Consider the following 26,163-nt stretch of genomic DNA (forward strand, 5'->3'; position numbering starts at 1 on the left):
ACCTAAAAAGGAGCTCATGGGCCAGGGGCAAATACCAAGAAGTGCTACATGAGGAAGAAGCAGAAAAGAAAAAGTAGGGAAAAGGAAATAAACAAATGCAAACGGATTAACAAAGGAGTTTAGAAAAAGCAAGTAAGCTGCAGAAAGGATAAAGCGAGTGAGGTCAAAGAATTGGAACCAGGACATAAGCCGGAGGCAAAAGTGAGCAGTATGCTGACGGAGAGGGATCTAGCTGTTCCGTGCAAAGTGGAAAGGGATTTGAGAAAAAAAATGGCCTGGGCACATTAGTATGAATAGAGAGAGGAAATCAGAAGGAGAGATGACAGAGTGCTGCTCGGTAGGTGGCAAATATTGAAATAAAAAGGGAGAGGACTGAGGCACGAAACAGGGACTGCACATGCCTGAAAGATACTGGGGAAGATAAAGTAAGAATGAAACTGTGAAATTGCAGCTTGATAGAGGAGGAGGGAACGTGCATGTAAACAAATGGGTAGAGACGGGGAAAATCAAAGTGGAACAAGTCAGAAAATGAGCTATGTAAAGGTTGAGGTAGATTGGAATGCAGTTCTGAGAAGATTACATAACTAGAGAAGAAATTGAAAGTGGCACTGAATTCTGAATAAGAGAGAGATAAAGATGGAAGTCAGTGAGTAACTAAGGATTTAATTAGTCAATGAAATTAGTGGCAAAGATGAAAAGAAGAGTGGATGATCTAGAGATTAGAGAATGTGAGATGTGCAGGTGAGAGGCAAATGAGACAATGGAGGTAGGAGACAAACTAGGAGGGATAGAAGTAAACAGGGGATGGAGTTGAAATAATACGAGTGGTAGGATTAAAGGTTAAAGGCAAACGGTTTTAGAGAGAATGAACTAATGGGAGGGATTAAGGTGCTTCCAGGCGAAAAAATAGAGTATGCCTGTCAGTTGAAAAGTAGAGAAAACACGTGGTAGAGGTATGAGGGAACACAATATAGGTGCAAGAAAGAGAAATGGAGTTAAGAAGGGAATTAGAGAAGAAGGGGAGCAGGTCAGGCAAATGTAGTGATGAGAGGAAGAGGTAGAGGGGAGTACAAGACTGAAGGAATGAGAAGAGACAGTGGCAGTGAGAGAAAACTTAAACCGAGACATAAAGAGAAATAGCGAAGTAGTGATATAGGGAGATACTATTGTTTATTAAAGTATAGGAGTTAGAGATGTTTTCTTATTTAATAGAGATTAAACTTGCATGGACCAAGTTATTGTTAACATCGGAATATCCTCGGTTGAAAATAAATAATACGGGTCATTCTATACATGGAGAGGACATATACATAAATGCTTCATTGGAAAATCAGGTTTCTTCAAAATATTTCTGAACATCATGATTACCGTAAGGGGATGTATCTTCTTTGTAGCTTTTTTCTTCTGTTGTTCTGGTTACATGAGTTACAATGAGCTAGAACTAGATAGTTGTTCCTTGCTAAGTCAAGTGGACTCTTTAACAGGAATCCTTCCATCCCTTTCCTGAAGGGAGATCAGCGGTAGAATCGGAGAAATAGAAGTAAGCAACAGAGTTAGATTCAACCTATTACAAGATGTACGGATGTATTGGAAATGTACTTTCAATAGCACTGCTACTCACTACCATATGTGATAGGTGTGTAGCCCTGTATGCATGCATGTAAATGTATTTGTATAGCAGGAAAGTAGCTGGAAGGCAATGGAGCACTAAAAAGGTACTCAGTACAATTAATGATTGTTTACAAGTTGTCAGAATACTTGGTTCCCATCTGAAGAGATTTGGGTAGAGTTTCTTTCAGAATCTTAGGAGGGTGGAGAGAGGTTGCCTTCTATTTTCTCTTTTTTGTATTGCTAAATATCTAGTTTAACAATGTCTTTGGTTCTGGTATAGTGCTGCTTGCTTAAGGAGGCTAACTTCTCAACAAGAATTGCATGTGTGCAATTTAAGGTGGTCTTTCAGCTTGATACAGCTGTTTTTGAAGATGGAGTGGAACTTGATGGTGGAGTCAGTGTGGTTCATTCAGTACATGAGTGATTTGCTTTCACTTCTTCAGATCCTTAATGAGAGATGCTAAAGTGTGTAGAGTGTGGGGAGCCAGTGTAATATCTAGGACACTGTTAAGCAGTGTTCTGCCTTCATTTGGTTCAGAGAGGGCTAAGGTATGACTCTTTTGAAGTCAGCATCGGGTAGGAAAATTTGGAGATGATGTTTTTTTTCATGGAGCGGTGCGTGCTGATAGTGAATCGAGAGATTACGTGTTACTGGTAGCCGTGGATAGGCCAACTAGGATTATTTCAGAATGTCTGTCTTGAGCCTCTGTATATTGTTTGTCTGTGCCTGTTTGGCTCTGATGGCTTACATAAGGAATTCTGTCTTCTTCTGGTGAAGATTTAGTCATCTAATTCTGGATTCGATCACGACGAGCTCGAGTTGCTAGATATCACGAAATGTGGAGATCTTCTTGTAGAGTTGTATGTGGTCAGTTTATTGGTAGATATTGATGCTGCTGTCAGCTCCAAGTGGTTCCATGTATAAGTTAATAATGATGAGGAGCACAATGGTGCTCAGGTGTACTCCGCAGGAGACTGGTAATTTCTGGGAATTTTAGGCTTTTCATCTGGATGAGTGGACGTAGTTTCACAGTGGAAGAGATGAACCAGTTCAGGACTGTTTCAGCAAAGTCAAACTAAGGGCCTGATTTAGATCTTGGTGGATCTCCGTCCGCCGGAATATAAATCCCAGTAAATCTTATGGCATTTATAGTTTGTCGGGTGGGATATCTGCCACTGTTGTGACGGAGTAACCTGTCAGCCAAGATCTAAATCAGGCCACAAGTTTCCAGAATGTGGATCAGTGCTTTGTGGGTGATTGTATTAAAGGCTGCAGCATAGTTGGGTAGCATCGGAAAACTTGAGCCATTTCACTCATTGATTCGAAGGCCATCACCAGCTACCTGAAGAGTGGCAATCTCCGTTCTGCAGCATACTGTGAATCTGGATAGGTGGTTATGTCAGCTTTTCTTACTAATATTATACTAAATAGAGACTGCCTTCTCAATTTCTTTTATGATAAAATATGGGTGGGAGTCCGGGCAATAGTTGGAAAGTTAGTCTGGGTACAGGGTGGGATTTTGCAGCAGAGGGAAAGTGTGAAGACATTTCCATAGTGTGATTTCACAGTGTTTGGTGGTATACTGTTGTCTTTGTAAGTGGTAGCTTTGAAGAAGCTAAAAATGTCAGTGAACAAGAGGAGGTTGAAATCTGTACACTGGGGGGGTGGAACAGTGGATACATGGAAGCAAGGTGGGTATCTGGTTGGTGTTGGTGTGGGTTCAGATATTCTTTATCTTCTCAGTGAATAAGCGATTGTTGATATTGCATTGGTCTGATGGAGAGCTGACATTTTGATTGATTTAAAAAAGCTTTGCTTTTGTTGGTCGCTTTACAGATCGTAGTCTTATCGCAGGTGACTTTGGCTTCGCAGGTGAGGGATTTACATGCATAGCGAAGTACTTTGAGTTGGTTGAGGTCTGGGTAAGACTGCATGTTAGTCTCGAGATGCAACCTATAGGCAATGCATGCACCATTGACAGGCAGTGTGACTCAGAACACTGGGAGAAATAGGAGACCGGGAGAGTGACAATGACACTATCTCCACATCTTGTACAGACAGACCTGACGTGTCCCCTGTGTACCACAAAGCAGATTCACAATCTCCAGGAGGCTTTTCAGAGAACAAACGCAATTTTGTTACAAACACTTGAGGAAGGTGAGAACATTTGTTCATGCTGTGTAATCTCCCTAAAGGAGGAGAAGAGTCATGAAGGGTGAGGAATGGTTTTCCTTTTTTGCAGTGCTGGTATCCACTTAAAGATCTTTTGCATAAAAAATGTAACGCGATCTGATGCCCTTGGGCTAGGTTTGTGCTGCATAAGACTGCACAAAAAACACTAAACCACAACATTATATAGATGGTGGCACTCTTGACTCTGCCCTGTGTCACACAAACACACCCAATGAGTGAAGCTTTCCCTGCTCCTGCCGCTGCATATGCTGAACAGTCCTATGTGCATGAGGAAGTCAGTAACACAAGCCCACGCATCCCCCGCAGTGCGGGGGGGGCCTGAGCTGCAGGGGGCCCCCTCAGCACTGTACTCACGCCGGAGCGCTCCAGATTAAATACGGATGGGGGCCCCTCTGTGTACCTTGCAGGGGGGCCCCTTCATCTTTCGTTACGCCACTGGAGGAAGTATGTGGTACAGCTACCTTTGATGTGCCAACTGAGTGTGTGTGTGTGAGAGAGAGCTGAAAACTTGCGGCTGCCATACGCCTTGAAGCTGTTGAAGTTGTATTGGTGAAGTTTTTACTTCACATGCTGAATCTATGTTGTGTTCTAATAAAACTTAGTAAAACCTATCCACTATCCAAAACAATTGGCATTGCCAATGCTTCTGTCCTCTTAAGTTGTTTCACATGTGGGGCCTCTGGTGTGTAGGGTTGTTGTTCGATCATGGTTGTAGAGAGAGACAAACCAAGAAATTAACAGGGAGAGCCAAGCCAAGGGTCTGGCTCTAAAAGCCTTAACATGAACCGAACCATATACAAATCTGGCATGTAAATCATGCAACACACATCATATATAAATATATTAAGTCTCTTCAAATTTCAAGAAAAGTTATTTCTTTTAACATTCAGATTATATAACTGCACAGGGGCAGCTTCTCTGCTACGGCAGAGGAGCGTCACCCTACTGTTTAAAGGGAAAGATAAAATGATAACGTTATCATTTTATTTTTCATTGCTGCGGAGCTGGGTTAGGGTGGGGCGGGGCTGGTGGCACACGGAGGAGGAGTGCGTGATGCACTTCAGTGCGCATGACGGTTTGGCCGGACATCTTGGGCCAGCCAAACAGTCATGCACACTTTACTTATACCCCACCAGGCTGTAATGCACAGCCTGGTGGGGAAAATGCACAGGCTTCCTGTCCCCATCTGAGCGCCGAACCACGGTGCTCAGACCAGTCACAAGGGTGCATTGCAGCATAGTGATTGGCTTAGCGGAGTCTGTGTGCTCAGTGCCATAACACAGGCCTCTGAGCTGCGTGGGGGCCCTCAGCACAGTACTCTGGACAGAGCGCTCTGGATTAAATCCGGAGAAGGGCCCCTCCATGTAACTTGCAGTGGAGCCCCCCTCAAGTTTTATTATGCCGCAGTGGTGCTCTTCCTGCTTCTTATGGATTCGGGGTCAGGAAGAGAAGCGAAGCGGAGATGACGAGGAGAGACAGTGTAAAAGTATGTGTTTTAAAAAATATTTTTTTTTCAAACCGATCCCGCCACCCCTGTTCCCTACAGCCGGCACTGTAACTGCATCCAGAGATATTTATTAAAATTGTAGTTTTTATGCATAAACTTAGAATCATTGATGCCCCAAACCCTGCTTTGACAACAGTGCCACTATTGAAGTACAAGGCAAGTCAGTTGTGATGTGCAGCCTATACGAGGGCTAGATTCATGTTACAAATGGAGCAACATTACAGTGTATTAAAACAAACACAAGAGGTTTTCTACAGCCTACATCCTGAACTCGCTTATTTAAAGGTCCTATGTAATCAGTGTTTAATTTGTAAGAAATTAAGTTTCACTGCCCTTCTCTGAAAACCACTGCACCCTGCCCCACCCATACAGTGCTAGCCCGTACAATGACATTACCAACATAACACCTAACCTTCGCACTCCAACAAGTGTGTCAATTCAGACTATTTGAGGCCACACAAAGCTATAATTTTGGTATGAGAGTCGGGTATTCATAATTTACAATGTATATTGACTTAATAAACACAGTTGTTGTACTCCTCTCAAAATTAAAAAGACAGTGCCACCATGAGGTGGATTGTAACTAGAGCCGGTGCTGACAATTATGTGCAGTTGCCAAGCATCGGAAACCACTGGCACTAATTAAGCACTAGATGAAGGAGGCTTAGTGATATAAAATATTTGCCTATGATCACAATATTTGGACAAGCAGGAAAGCCGGAATTGAGCCGAGATTTTCTGGTTTCACATTGTTGAATTCATCTATTAGATGGGTATATCTCTTGCTCCAGTTTTACATAGAAGCAGTGCTTTAAATGGGCCGGTACTCACCGGTACTGAGTACCGGCACTTCCAAATTTTCTACCCGTCAGTACCTGCACTTTTCTTTAGTCAGGGAGAGTACTGGTACCGTGATTGATGGCACGACAGGCTCGGGTTCGGTATCTCCTCTAGATGCCGCTCTGCTTCTGGATCTCGCAGTCGCACTGAGCCTCTGAAGTTGACTTTTGCAGAGAGGCTGCTAAAGTCCAGAGGCGCCCATTTGAATGTCCCCACACTGCAGGGGTTTGAGAGTGCTTGCATCACGCTGTGATTAACAGGACAGGGTCTAGGCAGACCCTGCACTGTTAATTAGGCATGCAACGAGCATTCAGGTGTAACTGCTAACTGCCAGCATGAGGTCTGCACCTTCCTTGTCTAGAAACGCCTGGCTCAGCAAACTGGCGTCTCGCTGGTGACTGCACTGTGGAAGCGTTTTTTTCAACTGCATGTTCATTTGTTTGGTTACTGGCCTCTTTCGACCCCGTACTTGTGACCTTCACAAATGCTATTTTGTATGCTGCTTTTCGAAGTGGGACATTGAAACATTTTGACATTTCCCCTGAAAACGTTGGAGTTGTGAGTTGCCGTTTTTCCCGATATGATTGCTTGCCAATTACCAGCATAAGGAACTTAATAAGACAATCATGTTTCCTGAGGAAATGCGGTTTAACATTCGGCTTCTACTGAGTTATCTATACTACTATTATAAAGGAAGAACTTTGCACCTTTGAGGCGGGTAAACTCGGGAACCACAGCGCCAATCCACACACCCGATGCATCATTGTAATCGTCAGGGTGTGCAGATGGACATAGGCTATATAAAGTATAAAAATATGCGTTATTTAAAAAATTAACATAAAAAAGTAGTCCCTCCTAAGTAGCGCCGGCCGCGACCTGCGTGCTGACGTCAGGAGCGCGGGGAGGAGCGGTGTCCAGGAACGCGAGGGGGAGCGGCGAACTTGGCGCGGGGGAGGAGCGGTGATGAACGGCAGAATGGCGGTGAGGACTGGCGGACAGGCGGGAGGAGCGGTAAGCGGCGAGGAGCGGCGGAGCGGTGAAATGAGGAGCGCGGGGGAGGAGCGGCGGCTGAGATAAGGCTCCGGGCAGGGGGGGGTCGGGGCAGGCGGGGGACGGGGCAGGTGGGGGACGGGGCGGGCTGGGGCCCGGGCTGCTTGACAATGTCGGGGCGGGCGGGGGGCCGGGCTGCTGCACAAGGCCGGGCGGGCGGGCGGGGGCCCTGAACACTCATTTCGGGACGGGCTGCTATGTCGGGGCGGGCGGGGGTCGGGAAAGCCTGATTGCTCCCGGACAAGGTCGGGCGGGCTGCTAGTTTATTTGATAAAATTGCCCTGTACATAAGGCTTATGTTAATTTGCAGTAGGTTATGCCTCATATTTGACTTGTTTTCAGGTCGAGATTTACATAACTTACATAATGCACCTGAAGCATTGTGGCACTAGTAGTCCCAGTCGTGTTATGAATGTTAACATGCAGGTCGACAATTTTGTCTGTAACATTACATAATTTGTGTTTTTCAGCCTCTTGTATGTTGTTCATTAAGCTTAATATTAGACTGCCCCTAACTGTTGAGTGAGTATGTGTAGTATCTTGTGGCACGCTGTTTATTTGGTACTTCAGAATATCGCTCCCCTCTGCAATGCAATAATAAGACAGTAAGCCTTATTGGTATGCCATTTTCAGATTTTATCCCAAATGAAATACGGTCTCCTCTTAATTGGTCTAATTATATATCAGCAGCATGTTTGCGCTATATGTTTTAACATGCGTTTTTTATTGAGGTTACATTCACTGAAGGGGTCAGCGCCATTTTATGAGCACATTCATACACATTTTTGTGTTTTTAATATAAGCCCAACCCTTTGGCAGGCAATTTGGTCTTTCATGTGCTCTTTCATATTCCCTGGTAATGTGGACTGATTACGTCCCACGCAGTCAAATGTATTTTATAATTTCGCAGTTTGCTTAATTATGTTTTTGGCGATTTCTTTTCATCTAAATAGCCACACTATTTGAGTGCAGAGTTGTGAATTATTCACTTCATGTGTCTGAAGCACCATAGAACGTATGATTTCTCTTTTACCATGTCTAACAGTGGGGGAAGGTCTATTTAAGCTCACGTGTATGGTGCAGGCCAGATTGAGAAAGGCTGCTGTGGTAGCCGAAGCCTTTATCTTTAGTTGTAGGGTCGAGGGAGACCTGAGAATATAAAGAATGCCATTTACCTTCAATCCTCGAGTGCCTTCTTCTGATGGGAGCAGGAAGGATTGTGGATATATATATATTCTGTTTGGCTTTCATTTTGTGTAATGGGGTAACCTGTTTTGTTTACATAAACATATTTCTCGTGTTTTAATATGTACTGCAACTTGCATAGAAGTAATTATCTATAATTATGTCTTGCCCTTAGCCCCGCCCCTAGCCCCGCCCCTATCGTCGCCTACCAGCCACACCTTTAGCTCATTTTAACGAGTACCTGCACTTATTTTTTCCCACATGAAAGTCCATCTCGCTTTGTGCCACAGGGCCCAAGAGGACCTCGAGCTGACCTTGAGCCAGGCATCTGACTCCAAGTTCAGTGGCTCGCCACTCTAGGAAGCTGTGACCTTTTGGTACGTTGTGGTTGCTTTTAATGTGATGAGCATTAATCAAGGCTAGGCTATAACAAAGAACAGAAAGATTTTAATGCAAATTGACCGCGAAGGAAATTACTAACCGAGTTAGTGAAAACTAAACACACGAATGTCTTTTAAACAAGTTGAAGTTTGCGTACATGTACATTGACCAGGCATATGGCTCATATGCGGGTCCTTCCAGGCAGCCACGCTACGAGCTTGTTGAGGTTTGGAGCGACGCAGGCCCTGAACACGAAACAAGTTAAACCACCAGCCACTTGCGTCATGACCGTGCTGTATCGACGGCGCACGTAAATCCGGCCTGTTCTGAACGATCTCGTGTCTGCGGCCGTCGCCTGCGGCATTGATTGCCTCTTTGTTATGCCCTCAATTGCAGCTTTAGCTCTTCATTTACTAGAATGCTTTCTGTATTAAGTGGCGTTTGAAACGCTGTGTTGCCACATCAGGTAGTGAGGCCAGAATAGGCACGCGTTCTGCTTTTTTAAAGTGTTTGGATGGCATTTGTAGTCTTCTGCTTTTTCCTGGTGGTCGAAGAAAGCATGCACACTCTCCAATGCAAATACAAATGTAACAATAAATACTGTTATTGCTCATAAACCTTTTCCCACAAATATTTTATATCTGATAAAACATGCAACAAACACGGGTTCCCGTTTTTTTTTTTTATTAAATACGTTTTTTTAAGAACGTTGCTGCTTATAACTAGTTCCAAAAATATTCCTTTTTCAATATTACATTTCTATTATTTTTAGCCATCAAATAATTAAGAAGGATTACATCTCCGGATACTTCTTGCCACGTTCAGTTGGAGAGAGGTAGAGTCCACGATCGTTTAAGAGTCAACCACCTCCCCACTAATGTACTTGCAAGTTCCCTTATTTTTAGATGGTGAGTAAATAACAGCTACCCGCAAATGGTAAAGTGCAAATTACCCTTTACATAAAAATCCTCGGGTAAGCTTAAAATCTTCACTCTTAATCCTCAGGTAAGCATGAAAAACACAAGAGGTCGCAGCGGGCTTCCGCTCCCTTGCGACACTCGCATTAGCATGAACACTCACAAGGGCAGTGCCACCCTTTTCGATCCTGCTGGAGCCGAGTCCACAGCTGATTCTGGCACAGCACGACCTTAAGCCACACCGCATCATATCGAACAGTTCCGTGCAGCCAGGCTCAGACTCCTTGGATCTCTGCCAAATCCCTCTGGTGCACTCTCTCTGGTGTACCTTCAGACCCCAAGCAGCCAAGAGCCCTTTAACCTTGGATACGGTGGCAGGTTTGCCCTCAGTGACATCTGGACCCTCTACTCTTACCCTGCCTCCGACTATTGTTCTGACACCTCTGTCTGCACCACAACCCAAGCTTGCCCCTGGGACATCGACACTGATGCCAACTTTGCCACCTGAAGATGCAGCCCGATTGCCCGGTCCACGCCTTGCTTCGATCCACGTGAGGCACCACTTCCCCTACTTGACTTATGACCTAGACAATATTCTCTCAATTCCCTCTTTGGGACTGACTGATAATGATTATGACCCGGATGAGTTTGCTCAGCCCTACCAAAATGAGAATTGGTATAAAGGCTTTCAGGAAGCGATTGGCCTCAATACCTCTCCAGAGACAAGTCTGTTTTCTCCCCTTCGCCAGCCACAGAAGAATCCGCCTCCTACGCCATCGTAATGCATAGGGCAGCAAAGGGCTTGAAATTGAAAACAAATGTCTTGATGGAAGTCCTTCAACCGGGTCAACGTCTTCTGAGCCCCTTCTTCCATTAAAAGAGGGACTGATGGATAGCTTATTGGGGGCTTGGGCCAAACCTTGCTCTGGTCCCCGAGCCAAAAGACAAGTTGCCAGGAGCCCTGGTCCTGGCGACCCCACATTAGAAAGCCTAGTGGTGCAAGCTTCCACCAGCTGCTCTAATATCAACATATTCCCCACCATTTCCCCTAATAGGGAATCTAAGCGAGTGGAAACATTAATCAAACATGTCTTTACTTCTATCAGCTTGGCTCGCTGATCTATTAACACTAGTTGTTTGTTGCGTTGATACACATACTTTGGGATTCAGTGGCACAGGTCCTCCCTTGTGTGCCAAAAGGCCTTCATCCTGTACTTTCTCAAGTCATGCAAGATGGTCGTGATGCTGCCAAGTTCACAATTCTTTGTGGCTTGGACCCCACCGATTCAATCGGGTGGGCCCTAAGTACTAGTGTTGCCATTCGCCACCATGCATGGCTATGACCAACTGGGTTTTCTGGAGATGTCTAATCCTCCTAGATGGACATGCCATTTGATGGGACTCTCGTATTCAGGGAGAAAGTCGATTTCCCTCTTTAGATCTTTTGGAAGAGCAGGGCTGCTGCTTGCTCTCTGGGACTTTGCTCTCCGCCTCACCAATTGCAACAGGTCCGCCATTCCTTTTGTGGCTTTGACCAAGTCGTCCCTTATTTCCAATACATCTAGCCCCTTTAGGGAACCCAGCTGTTTTGCGGTAGGGGCCGTGGTGGTCAATGCCCCAGCGGCCAAGGTCAGCACTGAGCCCAGCCCTCCCCCACCCTCCCAGGGCCCCACATGCCAGACCTCTTTAGCGTGCCCTTGCAGGAACACAGTCACCCTGTGGGAGTCAGAATTTTAAGATTCATACTTGATTGACAAGCAATCACATTGGACAGGTGAGTTCTATAGTTGTTTGCAAAGGTTACACCTTTATCTTTCTGTGGTTTCCGCTGCACCTTCAACCATCTTCTCAGCAATTAACAGAGGACCATCTCTCTATTTTGCAGCAGGAAGAGCAAGCCTGTTTAGTCAAAGGGGACGTAAAGAGGAAGCAGGTGCCGGAAGTAGGACATGGTTGTTAGACCCGATACTTCCTGGTGCCCAAGAAGGACAAAAGTTTTAGTACTGTTCAAGATCTGCGTCCTCTCAATGCCTTCTTCCAGAAGAAGTTCAAAATGCTTATCCTGACCCAAGTCTTGTCTGTCGTTGACCCCGGAGACTGGATTGTAGTTTTGGACCTGCAGGAAGCCTATTTCCATTGTCCCATCCTGTCAGCCCATTGGTGTTACCAGCATTTCGTGGTGGGAGAGGAGCATCTTCAGTTTGCTGTGCTCACTTTTGGACTCACCAGTACCCCTGGGGTGTTCACGAAAGTGATGTAGAGGTGGTGGCTGCGCACCTGTTGAGGTGAGCGGGTGGCAGTCTTCTACATTGATGACTGGCTATAAAAAGGGGGCTCGCCCCTGGCAGTCAACTCCCTCCAGAGTACGGCAAACCTCCTTTCATCTTTGGGGTTAATTATCAATGAGCCAAAGTCACACCTGCCCCCCTTCATTGAAGCCATACCGGACACAGTTTGTTTTCATGCCATTCCCCATGGAAACAGAGTCCAGGATAATCAGGTTATTATCCCCCATCTTTCAAACTTAGTCCTGGGTTTTCAGTGAGGTCCATTCTGAGTCTCCTGGAACTGATAGCCTCCTGCATCCTACTTGTTGAGCTTGCCAAGTGGCATCTGCAAGGTCTGCAGTAGGATCTGAAGTCTCATTGGGGCCATCATCTAGAAGAACCCTCAACCACATTTAGATTTCAGAGGAGGCTCCAAAAGATCTGCAGTGGTGGTTACTGACCCACATTTGGGTCAGTGGCAGACTCCTCTCCCATCCCAACTCGTAGCTGTGGTGATGAAGCATCGCTGCTGGGTTGGGGCGGCCACCTGGGAGAGGTGGATATCAGAGGCTCCTGGTCTCCGGTGGAGTTTCGGCTCCACAACAATTGTTTGGAGCTGAGGACCATCCGCTTGACGTTGAATGCCTTCCTGTCATCCATCAAGGCCAGGGCACAAAGAGGATGGTATCCAGATCTCCTGGACTTTAGCATCTGTCCTCTGATCAGGCTGCCCCTCTGGGAGGTTCTGCTGTTGCAGCAACAGGGCAGGGTTCTGCACCCAGGCCTTCACAATCTCACCTTCATGCATGGCGCCTGAGCGGTGACCACTTGACAACTTTGACCCTCCTCTGTAGGAGGTTAATATCATCTTGGCAGCCAGGCATCCCTCAATGTAAAACTGTATATACTTGTCGTTTGGACTGATTTATGCTTTGATGCGGAACATGCTAGATGGACACCCTCCAGGCCAAGTTATTTGACCTTCCTTTATTCTGTCGCTTGCCAGCCAAAGCTTTGCTGTGGGCATAGTTACGGTCTTTTGGCCCTTTCAGTCTTCTTATGGTAACCAGATTAGCCCTCATTGCTTATGTCACCAGTGGTGATGCGGTTTTTGATAGGGCTGCAACATTTCTCCCTTCTCCTTTTGTCATGCCTCAATGGGACCTTAATTTGGTCCTTACATATCTGATGTGCACTTTGTAAGATCCCCTTCAAAGCTGTCCTTTACGGGTCCTTACTGTCAAGACTGTGTTCCTCATTGCCATTGTGGCATATGAGTGAGCTTCAGGCTCTTTGTGTCAATCCACCACAAACTTTCTTCTTCCCAAACAAACTGTTCTGCGGACACGGGCATCTTTCCTGACGAAAGTTGTGATGCCATTCAGTGTTGGCCAAACCATCACACTGCTGGCGTGCTATGTTCCACCTCACATCAAAGGTGGAGGAGAGACTCCATCAGTTGGGCCCCAAAAGAGTACTGAGCTTCTACATAGATTCTACCAAAGAGAAACTGGTGAACAATCATATTTGTGGGGTTCGCTGGAGCAAAAAAGGCAAAGCAGTACAGAAGAGAACCATACCCTGCTGGATCATGCTCTGCATTAAGATCTGCTATTCACTGGTGAAAAAGTAGCCTCCAGAAGGACTAGGTGCTCGTTCTACCAGGGCCAAAGCTGTCACCACTGAGTTGGCGCACAGAGTCCCTGTCCTAGAAATTTGCCAGTCGGCTATGTGGGTGTCCCTCCCCTCCATACGTTCATGAAGCATTAATGCCAGGATAGTCAGATTCACCAAAAGGGGCATTTTGCCTACTCGGTCCAGTAGGACTTTCTAGTTTGAATTCATCCACAGACCCACCTGCGAATAAGTATTGCTTTGGTATCTATTCAACAGGAGAGGAATCTGTGGCTAGAAGTCTCTATCAGAAGTCCTATTTACTTACCTCTGGTAATGCTCTTTCAGGTTGAGATTATCTAGCTGCAGGGCCGCAGATTCCTCACCAACTCTCCCATCCTCCTTGTTGGTTGTGTGATGGAACCACGCATGCGTTTACAATGCATGCTGTTTACACGCGGTCTCAGCCATGCAAATTAAGACCCTTTACCACGCATGCTTTTACAACAAAATATGCGTTTTTTAGCAATGTATGGGGGCAAAGACATTTGCATGGTTAAGACTTATCACCCGCTCTGAGACCTAAAACTACCACCCTCCCTCCTGCAAACCAGCCCCCAAGCCCTAAAAACGTCCCTGCCCGCAAGCCCTGAAAACTAGCCAGCCCCAACTAAGCCCTAAACTCTACCCGACCCCCCAAGCCCTAATCACTTCACACGACACTCCTCAGCCCTAAACACTTACCCTGACCCCCAGCCCTGAAAACCAACCCTGACACCCTAGCCCTGACAACTACCCCAACCCCTAAACATGTCCCCCAATGCCCCAAAACCCAGTCCCACTCACCTCACAACATCCTCTCCCGATCCTTCCTGCTTCCACCCAGTAGCAACTAGACCGGGTACTGCATTAACCATGCATATGTGTGGTTAAGGCATATGCGTGGTAGCGCTTGCATTGTTGGAACACCTGTGACTCTGCTCTTGTTTTTCTGACTGTTTCCCTCCCTGTTCTGTGGTTGGACTCTATCCTTTAATAGGATCCCAAGTTGTTGGACCTTGCCCTTTTTCCAGGTTCATCCCCATACCTTTTACCTCCTGTTTTATTTACCCTGTTTTTGTTGGCTTTAGGACTCAGGCCACTTTACCACTGCTAATCAGTGCTAAAGTACATATGCTCTCTGTGTAAATAGTAATTCTGTTTGGTTCTTCATGATTGGCATATATGATTTACTGACTAGTAAAGTGTACTGTGTGTGCCCAGGGTCTGTTAATCCAATGCTACTAGTTGGTCTGCAGCACTGGTTGTGCCACCCACATGAGTAGCCCTGTAAACTTGTCTCAGGCCTGCCATTTCAGTTTCAAACTGCCATGTCTACCTGGCAAGTGCACCTACTTGCCAGGTCCTAACCTTCACTTTTACTACATGTAAGGCACTCCTAAGATAGATGCAAGGTACCCCCATGGGCAGGGTGCAGTGTATGTGTACATGGCATAATAGTGAAATAGTGCCAATTTTGTTTTTCACTATTGCAAGGACTAGCTCTCCCACAGGCTATCATTGGAGCTGCATTGTAACATTTTACAAGTGTTACCTTCAATTGGGACCAGCTAGAGATTTCAAGTTTGGGCTCTCTAAGCTCTAAATTTAAACACACATCTTTTAGGAAATGTGGTTTTTAAATTGTGCATTTGAAAATGCCACTTTTAGAAAGTGGGCAATTTCTTGTTTTACCATCCTGTGCCTTGGCCTGCCTGTGGAATCAATGTCTGATTTAGACTGATAGGGGCGTGTTTGTGCATTCACTCTAGATAGTCACATCACCAGGCTGATGGACCTTCCTGAGCTAGAGTGGGGGGAGGAGTTTCACTGACAACTGAATAGGGCTGTGCCTGGCCTCTCTCAATGCTGTCTCCACCCCCTGGAGTATGTCTGATCCAATACCAAGGAGGGTAAGGATGTGTGCACCATAAAGACAATCCTTTGAAGAATGCCTACTTCAAAGGCCAAAAGGGGTATAAGATCTGTACCTAAAACCTCAGATTTTTAGAACACTTCTGAATCAGGAGGAACCTCTGTCAAGGAGAGGAGCTAAAGAGCTGTGAGGAGGAGTACTTCCCCTTTGCTGTGTGTTGTTTTCACTGAGTTGGCCTGCAGTTGCTGCTTCTGCTTCGGAGAGGAAAAGGACTGGACTTTGCTTTGTATCCTGCTTGTGAAGTTTCTCCAAGGGCTTGTGTGTGCTTGCCTCCTTCTGGAAGTCTTAGGACAATCAAAGACCTAATCTGCAGCCTACCTGAACTCCACTGCTGGGAGTTCTGACTGGTCTTGTGTTGCCAAATCCAATTCTGGGCCCTTGGAGGTTGTTCCTGTTGTAAAGATGTGCTTGAAACTGTCAAAATTGATGCATCAGTTTTTCTGATGCAGCACTGCCATGCGGGAGAAATTTCCATTCACCGCCACTGTACAACAGAAGAAATTGACACCGCTCCTGTCAGCAGCCGAAGAAACGGCCGCAGCCTAAGTTCAGTGCACCGTGTCTCCGAGGTCTGAGACCTCCGCACTGACTCTGACGCAGGCCCTGCTGTGCAGCTGAAAGAATTGACGCATTGTGGGACCGCGGCTGACTACATCGTAGGGTCCCTACTTGGACAGGGTGTTTACCACTGCCAACTAGAGACTTCCATTTGTAACACAAGTCTTAGAATCTGCACACTCTCTTACAATTTACTTTTGGGGTTCTGTGTATGAGGTCGCGTACAGCCTGGAAAGCAACTGACGTTGACCTATGTGAGTAGTGCTAAAATAGGTTCCTCACGTAATTTCCTGAGTGTAGCAATGTCAGTGTTGAGCCACAAGAGCAGGGCCGGACTGGGAACCAAAACTGGCCCTGGCAAAGAGCTCGGCCGGCCTCCCTTGGAGGGGCCGAGCTGAGTGCCAGGGCCGGTTTTGGCAGATTGTTACTGGGGCCGATTTTGCACTTATGCTGCAAAAACGGCCCTGTAACAAAAACGGCCCCCAGGGGCCCAAAATCTGCCCCCACCCTAGCGGACCACCAGGGAAACGCCTGGTTCCTGCTACGGCCAGTCCAGCCCTGCACAAGAGGCCACTTTTCGGAGTGCAGAGGTACTTCTGAAAAGTTTCCACATCCAGTCTGATGCCTCGGGAATATTCAAAAGGTGAGGCTAGATAGACTCTCTACCAGAAAGAATTTTACAGAGGACAAGTGACTTGTTCTTCTAAACATATGATTGACACTCAGACAGAAGATGGGTAAATCAAATACTCTTTATTAATGCGTATGTACATAACGTTTTTTGTTTTGTTTTTCATAACAAGGGCCTGCCAGACAACTATTCCTGCAAGGCTGCCCTAAGAGGGTCGAGCAGGATTATGATAGTGCAATGTTTCTGCCCCCATAGTTTGCCAAAGGAAGTTATCAGCAACACGATCCTTACTCACTAGAGTAATCTATGAGAAGTCATGAAACCAAATGCCTGTCTTCAGGCATTAACACAGTATAATACCACTCCAAACTTAGAGGCCTATTTTCTTCAATATATGACTTTCACAATAAATAAGTCAGGCCTACAGCCTTTGTTGCAATTTTTCATAATGAAAAGATCAGACCTACAGCATATGACAACGTGTCGTTATAAACCAATTGGGCCTAAGCCTTTTATCGTTAGCTCAATACCATAACCAATTCGAGTCTACTACATTGAACCACACTGTAACCTTCAAGTATACAATCCTAAAATTTCATATGTATGAACATTTAAAGTTGACAAACCAATGTACAACCGCTCTTTAGAGAGCCTAAAAAGAATTCTCATAGTGCAAATTTTTTACCCTAGGGTTGTGTCAGAGGAAACAATAACAAGCATTATTAACCCCTTCGGCGCTCATGACAAGCTCAGCTCAGCTGTGCGGGGGGGGGCGTTCCATTGAGTGGGCGGAGTTGTGACGAGCTGAGCTCATCATCAGCACAGCTCCGCTGTGCAGCATGACGAGCTGAGCTCGTCACAAGCACCGCGCGCTGCGCGCGGCCTCCCCTCCTCCCGCACCGTTGGGGAATTAGCCCAGCGAGGAAGGGGTTATCTGTCCCCAATGTCATTAAAGCTATTATCAAAGCTTTTGCCAGCTGTGCCTCTCATCCTTTGATTGTTTTCTCCATCTATTACTCGGATCCGTCCTTTTTTGGACACTTTTCACCATGTACTACCCTAAGAGAACACTGTATTCCTCTTCTGCTCTTATACTCAATGTCCCACATTTTTTACATACTGCACTTGATGGCCGAGGTTTATCAGCAATCACAGCCAAGGATATGATAACCTTCCTATTTATCTGGGGATGACTAGGAGAATCTCTTCCTTCTACTTATTGCTGAAAACCCACCTCTTATCTGTCATTTAATTGCGAGTTGGTACCCCTTAATGTCAGTACCTGGACACCCGGTCTTCTAGTAAAAGAGCGCTTTATAAATTCCACATTCGAATAGAAAATCTTCCCAATGAGCCGTGTGCCCAGAGAGGTTGAGTAGCCATCTTAGCTTCTAACAGTATTTACAGGGGCATTCCTAGTGGTTCTAGGTGGTTGTTTCACTCTCAGCATTGCAGTGAATGTGCTAAACATTGAAATCTTACCCATTCTGTTTCTGCAGCCTCCTTTCGATGGGGAAGATGAAGATGAACTTTTCCAGTCTATAATGGAGCACAACGTCTCGTACCCAAAAGCAATGTCCAAAGAAGCCGTTTCTATCTGCAAAGGGGTGAGTACGGCACCAAGATGGCGTTGAGCCTCCCACTGATCATGCTATGCATGCTTTTATTTGTAGTGTGATGTCTAAAGCTTGACAAGATTGGCATTAGGTCTTCTAGGACTGAAATATGACCCATTCATTATTATTTAATTCCCCCTCTTTTTTAAGTTGAGTTTTTTTAGGAGCTCAGACCTGGATTAAATTATTTCAATATAACGTAATCTGATGGAGCACACGTGGAAGTAAATGAACGTGGGTGTGTTTTGCTTCTGAAATATCCCCTCAAATGGAAGCCTATAAAGTGTGATCAATCAGCGATGAGTGTGGAGTACAAGCCTGAGTGTGGTCCCCTGCCTATAGGTGGCGCACATCTCTCCCCACCCAGCAGGATGCCATTGGTAGAGGATGAAAGGTCTTTGCAGAAGTAGATGCCAATCTAAGCAAATAAGAGCTAGTGCTTCCCAAGATGTCGCTGTCATTAGAAATATATCATGGTTCATTTTGCCTCCAAGCAGTCATTAGAAATATATCATGGTTCATTTTGCCTCCAAGTTGTAATGAACAAACACGAGTACAGTTATTTTAAATCATAAATCGAGACAAAACCAATTCCTTCACGAAAGTCACTTGAGGTCATTTAAGCACAAGCATTTGCAATGCAATAGGTCTCGCATTTATGCGAGTTTGAGCCATTGGCATTGTAAATGACAATGTCTCTTATTTATGTTTTGGTTTTTAAAACCTACATAAAAGGCATTTTCATTTACAATGCTAATAGCTTAAACTCTCACTCTAAATGACTGCTACCTTTGTTGAAAATCACTAGCAAGATGGCTCATTTACTTAAGTGTGGAACATGCAACTGGGCTTTCATCAATACAACATCAATAAATTGGTTAATTATGATTCCTTTTATGGACAATGCTCTGTCCTGCCAAAATATTGAGCATTAAATATTAAAATGAGCTATAATTTGTTAAACCTAAGAACATTTTTTGCTGTTCTTAACACAAACGTCTAGACTTATAGTACCGGTGTACTTGGAATAGCTATGTTTGGCATATGAAGTCTGGATCTGAAAAATTTCGGCAGCTTGAGGGGCAGTCAAGATGCCAGCATTTATGAAGGACAATTTTAGATGGCCACTACCCATGTGTTCTATTCCTACAGGCTAAGAGCCAATATGCTGCTGCAGGAGGTGAGGATATTTACATAACAGCAGAGTGGACAAAACAACTAAGGTGAGTAATGCAAACTTGAAGGCTGGTTATACAGATACACAACCAAGGACTTTCCACAACCACAGACTAGATGACACCACAAAAAATCTTACAAGAAAAAGGTAGAGATGGCCTATGATGGACCAACACGGTTAGAATCAAACTCTGATTACAATTCAACTGCCGCTGTAGTGCCCACGAAGCCATTTAAACAGATAAACCAAGATACCTTGGCAGCGAGCCATTCCTTCCTCGTGCACAACCAACCCATTTCTTCAGACTCAATAGAAACAGAACCTCACCCATACAGGAGCCCATTTGTACAGAATTGCGAGACAATTGACTATGGTACATCATTCAACTCAATGGAAACAAAATCAACCATCCATACTTAGTAAACGAGTCACTACAACTCTTCTGCCATCCATTTCCGAAACGGATTGACTCAGTAGCCAAAAGGTTACAGAACCCCTCGATGGCTACTCATTTTCAACATCTGGACAGGTGTGCCACTTCATTCAACACGTTCACTTCCACATAACACCTCATTCACAGGTGCACTCGCAGACACGCAAGAACACCTTTTTGTATCCAAACTACAAAGACATACTCAAAACAGAAGCCACACCACCACCTGCAGCAAGTACCTTGCAGAGAAGGTGGAGAGAAGCTGTCACACAGCGGGTCACATAAGGACAGTGCTGCCGTGGTATCGGCTGATGGAAGTGTGCTGTGCCTACAGTACTCCATTCAATCAAAAACGAGGAGCTTATCGACAAAAAGTGCCAATGAGCCAACGCAATACCTGTGCAGCCCGTTGACAAACATGTAAGACTCGGGTCCCTGCTCAATTTCGTCTGTTTAAGAGTCCTTTTCAGCATCCCTTCTTTTCACGAGGCATACTTACATTCATTCATACACACACAAGTACCGCCAGTGACACGAGAAACCCCTGCTGCAGGACCTAATGCCTTCAGCCTGATCGTGTTATTAAACACATAGGCAATGAAAGTCGAGATGTTGCCCACAAAAATACAGTAAGGCACTTGCCCGCTTCCTCCATCTTAATTAAATATAAAGCGCAGCTGCCGGAAAGCACCCGGCCGTACTGACAAAGCAATTATGAGATCGGAAGAAGTGGGCGAGTGCTTTACTTTTATACACAGGGCTTCCGCTTCAACAAATATGCAGGCATGGTCGACGTTTTGTAGTTTTATTTAGAGGTCTTTATGTAGCATAAACCCGTCTTTCAAGCATTGCACAGAGGAGCTTGGGGTTATATTACGTCATATAATGTTGGTTAAAGTATAGAACAACATTTACAAAACAACATCTCAACAGAGGGCTATGTTAGAGAGTGCAACATTTACTTGGTAAAAGGGGACTCTTAAAAAGCATTGAGCAAAGGAAACAAAATTCAATCGCTGGCTAGTGGTCATGAAAGAAAGGAAAAATCTGCAATGCCCAGTGGACGGGACGAGGTCACGTAGAAAGGACTGGGGGAGGAGGGTGGGCAGTGGAAGTGTTGTTGATGCCTTTAAACATTCAGGAGTCTTAAGCATCATAAGGAAAATTAAAATAAAGCTTCTAAATTCGTGATAATGCGAGGCAGGAAACAATCAAAGCACATGCCGTGCTACATTTAAATCACAGCACCAGGGAGGAAACAATACCCAGCACCGCCTCTCCCCTACCTCCTCCTCCCCCCCCGAGGAACGCGCAGGAATGACTGCAAAAATGCAAATAAAAAAAAAATAGCCGGAAACGCGATAATGAATCCCGCCCCTCCCGGACTGGTGACCTGACTCATGGTTGCCATGGCGATATTTTTAGAAAATACGCTTGCAACACCGTAAGTCACGTCACCCAGTCCTCGAGAGGCGGGATCACAGCCGGACAAATCATCCGAACACGGGCTTTGTCCAGTGGCAGGCCTCGGTTTTGCGAGGCCGGCCAATGGAAGAAGGGGCGTGGTTTCATGCCTCTTCTTGCTAACAAGAACTCTCACCTGCGACAGCGCATGCACTGCAACGCAGGCTTTGACCTAAAAAATGAAATTACATAGTACGTGCGGAGGACACAGTCCATAGTGGGTGTGAAGTGTTCCAGAGGGACCTGCCAGGCATCTTGTCACTGTGCATTTTTAGCTGCTAATTACTGACCAGGCATGACGGACGGTCTTTCAGCAATGTTTAGAGGACTCGTATGGACAAAGGGATTATTTTTCAGAGAAGTATTTTGACAGCAATAGGGATTCCATCAATTAGTCAGTTTCTATTTAGTAACTATCCAGCAACATATTTGCACATTTATGAGCAATAAATACAAATGTTATTGGTCGTGCTCCAGCAAACAACATCAGTGACTATCAAATGTGCTCCCTGACTATAACGGCTGCGCCTCTTTCTAGGGTAGCATTGCATTTTGGACCATATTGTGAAAGATTTTATAGTTTATTTGTTCCAAATCAGTTACAGGTTTTAAAAGCACACATTATCATGTCTCAGTGCAGTCTGGTCATTGCAGTTATTAATGTGTGGTATACATTCTTTCAATAAAAAAAAAAATACAGAACCGTATACATATTTCATTCTGTTTGGTGCTCATCCGAGTTGTTCAGCTTTGCCAGTTTGTACGTAGAAAGATGTCAGTGCATCATAATGTAGGCTTCACTGTGGTGCTGTTCTGGCCTCCTGTGCTTTTGAAGTTCAGGGATTTGAGTTTGCAGTGCTTGTATTGAGGTCTCAACCACTGCTGTACTATTAATCAAATCCAGCAGAACTGAAGAACAGGCCTGAAATTAGTTGTATTCAGGCCATGCACTCCTCTTGTTCAGGCCTCAATTGTAGGAAGACCGATTTGATAAACTACAGCCCATTATGCCAGTCGATGTTTCCAAGAAGCTACGTCCTTTCAGCAGTCAGGGCTTGTTGATACCGCGGATTCCATGTGTTTCGGTACCCTTGTGATCCACTATTACACCAAGAGGAAGATTTTGCTTGGATCCGCAATAGCGTTGATGAATGCCTCAAAATCTTCTGCCAGTTTGCCAGTGGCAGTAAGGTACTGTGGCGGCTGGTGAAGTTTGAGAGTGGTGGTGCTGGGCTAGGCTGCGCATGGGGGGGAGGGGCACCATTGGGGTCACTTTGAGGGGACGCATCATTTTTTAGGAGGCCCATCACCATTTCCAATGCAAATCTTTAAAAAAAAAACACAATGGGATAAAATGTTGCATCTTCCAGCAACATGTTTTTAAATAAAAGGATCAAAAAGCAATAGCTTTCATAGGCTTTTGTAGAAAAACTCTTAAAGTATTCTGGAAATGTCCTGGCTTAGTAGGCAAGCCGGACTTCCTTATGTAGGAATGTGTGCTACTCGAGAAAGGTTTTGTGAGTGGTATCTCCCTCACAAAATGTTCGGGAAATGAGTTCTCTTACCTCCATGTGAATTAAAGTAAGGTGGATAAATTGAGGATAATAGGACTGAAATGTGGCACAGTAAGTAGGCCCCACTTCTACTTGGAGGGTAAGTATGGATCCCCAGAGAAAGTTCTGAAAAGACAGCGATAAATGCCGCATTACATGACACTCTTTTCAAGTAATTGGCTACAATTCCAGAGATTCTGAAGGGGCATTAATAAAATATTCCAATAATTTTCTGCTGTGCCAGGCAAACCTTACCCTCCCAAGTGGTGGTAAAGTTTGCATTTCCCAAGGAAACCTCTTATTAATGGAGGTGGAACAGTGAATCCTCCAGCTTAAGTTACTGGAAATTGGCTGGAAGAATATGCATATAAGACTCTGTTTAAAAAAATGTGTTATGCATTGACACTGGGACTATCATATTTGAAAATGTTTATGGCATAGTCTTCCCTTCATTGTTCCATCCTGCAGCTCCAAGCAGTTTCACTTATCTGTTACAACAGGAACTCTAATTGGGAAAGGCAAGGTGGTAAAACCGAATATTGGGTACAGACAGCAGTACTACACAAATGCCACATGCTTTTATAATAATTATGCTAATAAATTACATCAGTTCAGTCTATTTCACCAAGTATTCACACGTACCACCGTCAGACATCTTCAGATTCTGCCTTTTACATCCATTTTACATCATCATCAAGCAAGAGGGATCTTCATGACATGGATTCTTGCCACAACTGTGTAAAGGATAGTCAGAATTACTTCATGTATGGCCACCTTAAGTAAGCTTAAGACAGAGACGACAGAAAGGGCCAGCTCTCTAAAATGTGGAAATACAGAGGTAATTGACTGTTGTACTTAAATAATACAAGAAATAGTTGAAATTTGTTATGAGATATCACCAAAGCTGTATAGATGCAACCACAAGACAACTGTGGTAAGACCTGCCAGCCTCCATCTTCTGTGTTTAAGTTCTACTGAATGGTAACTTTACAAAACATTTCTACAAGTGGCAGATCAGGACCAATGCCCATCTTGACACTGCAGTCCTCTATTGAGCAACACTGGTATTTTATAGAAAGATTTATGTTAATTTTACTTATGGCCGCTGAACAGTGGTTGGACACCATAATGAAATCAGTTAAGATAGTTCACTAAATGCTCCGCCTACTACATAGGGAGGATATCCAGATACAATATAACATTAAACAGGAAAAGCTTTTGTCTGCACTCAGTACTTTACTATAGTAATATGACATGTTCAAAGTACAAAATCACAGAAAAGTCTCAGCCTAAACATTGAGGACGCAGAAACTTTATTAATTTGAGGAGATCAGGGCTGCATTAGTCATCATTTTCAAACATTATCAGCACAGCATTGTACCTTCCACTTGCGGCTGAAAGTTCAATAAAATGTGGGCTTTGGTCACAGCCAACTCCAGTGCATTGCCAGGTAGCAGCACGCACAGCACTTCATCAGTGCAGGCAAGTTATTCTGCTTGAGTCTTATATTAACCCCTGCCACTTCCCTGCCCCTGGGAGGCTCTCTGAATAACTTCAACATTTGTGGCAGGACCCATATGAAAATACAACTGTGGATAAGGCGCACATTTTTCTCTGCTTAAAATAATATGGAAATAGTTTGGTCCCAGACAGTGGCATATATCAACCTCTGACAATGTTTGTCCCTTTGCTTAATGGATTGAAAAGTTGCTGAATGCTAACCAAAGCACCCTGAAGCATACCACGCCGTACACTTGAACAGAGCTATAGGATTTGGCAACATTCTATGCCAACACGGATGTTCCAGCTCCCATTTATGTTTTAGAGCTGACAGAAGTGATAATGTGGCAAGGGCCACATGTAACTGCATAGACATTCAATGCCTAAAAAAAAAGTTCGGATTTACACTGTGGGCGCTTTCCCACTGTAATGCAATGTGAAAGGGTGCGCACCCTTCCTACCCATGCTAGGAAGTGATGCTTACTTGATTGGTTTTGGTGTTGTACCTGTGAGTGCCCAGTAAAAAGGTACACCACATACAAAGGCCAGGTACTGCACTGGCTAATAGCGGGACGCAGCACTGATTGTGCCACCCACCATAATAGTCTTTCAAACATATATCAAGCCTGCCATTGCAGGCCTGTGGGTGCGCAGTTGCGCCTATGCTCAGGTTGACATGACCAACTCAGCCAACGCTCAGTAGGCCTTTCACTACCACTAGCGCACCCCTAGGGTAAGCACTAGGGGGTAGGGCAAGTGGTAGGCGCAAGGCAGGGTAGATACACATGGGTGTTGCCTGTGCCAGGCAGTAAAGAAGCCACACGTGGGTTTTCCCTACCGAGAAGGACAGCTCTTCCCATGGGACAACACTAGGGTTTGGCTGATTTTCTTTTAGTGGCCTTAGGGCTCTGGGCACATTCCCACTGTAAATCTACTGTGAAAGTGCGTGCGTCTTTCCTACACATATTACGAAGTGGTGCCTACCTGATGTTTTTCAACATGTCAAGCCTGCCATTGCAGACCTGTGTGTGCGTGCAATTGCACTTCTGCTCAGGATACCCTTTCTAAACCACTAGCCAATCCTGAGGGGACCTTTCACTACCCCTTTGCACCCCTGGGGTAAGTTTTGAGGGGTGAAGCCAGTTGTAGGTGAAATGTAGAGTGTGTTCCCTGCCCAGGTAGTGAAGAATACCCATGTGTATTTTTACTACCTAAGAGGTTTGCTCTTCCCATAGGTTAACATGGGGGAATGGCTGAGATTACTTCTAGCTGCAATACTAGCTTACAGTGGTGCAGTCGCATAAAGCTTCCTATCATTTGATTCACAATGACAAATCCCTTACTGTGGTAAAGAGGGATTTGTCATTGCGAGCTTAGAAATGCCACTTCTAGAAAGTGGGAATTTCTCTACTGTAAAATCCTTTGTGTGCCTTTTAGTTTGACCCTAGACCGCACTGGAGAGTGGAGGATCATATCTCTGCATTCCCCTGAGACAGCTTTAAACATTTGGTACGCAACCGGAATGACATACTTGTGCAATTTGAGGGCCTGGCTGGTTAGATTGGTTAGATTGTAGGAAGAGGTTTTGACACTTGGCCTCTGGGACCCACATCATGGCCTCATTAAAGATTAAGATCTACATTTCCCGGCCCCTCGGCAGACAGGAAGGACATTTAGTGAGACATCTGTA

The 26,163-nt window shown here is 45.0% G+C and overlaps 1 protein-coding gene across 2 annotated transcripts in view; it reads left to right on the top strand.

Moving 5' to 3' along the window:
• The window catches only part of PRKCA (protein kinase C alpha), a 1,411,833-nt gene that overhangs the window by 1,329,861 nt on the left and 55,809 nt on the right, over window positions 1-26,163 (top strand). For both annotated transcript variants that reach the window (XM_078654315.1, XM_078654314.1), the window contains one exon: window positions 18,230-18,337. In XM_078654315.1, coding sequence (XP_078510441.1) covers window positions 18,230-18,337 — 108 coding nt within the window. The remainder of the gene's footprint in view (window positions 1-18,229; window positions 18,338-26,163) is intronic.

This window comes from Lissotriton helveticus, chromosome 7 (assembly GCF_964261635.1).
Source record: "Lissotriton helveticus chromosome 7, aLisHel1.1, whole genome shotgun sequence".
In the NCBI taxonomy this organism is placed as follows: Eukaryota; Metazoa; Chordata; class Amphibia; order Caudata; family Salamandridae; genus Lissotriton; species Lissotriton helveticus.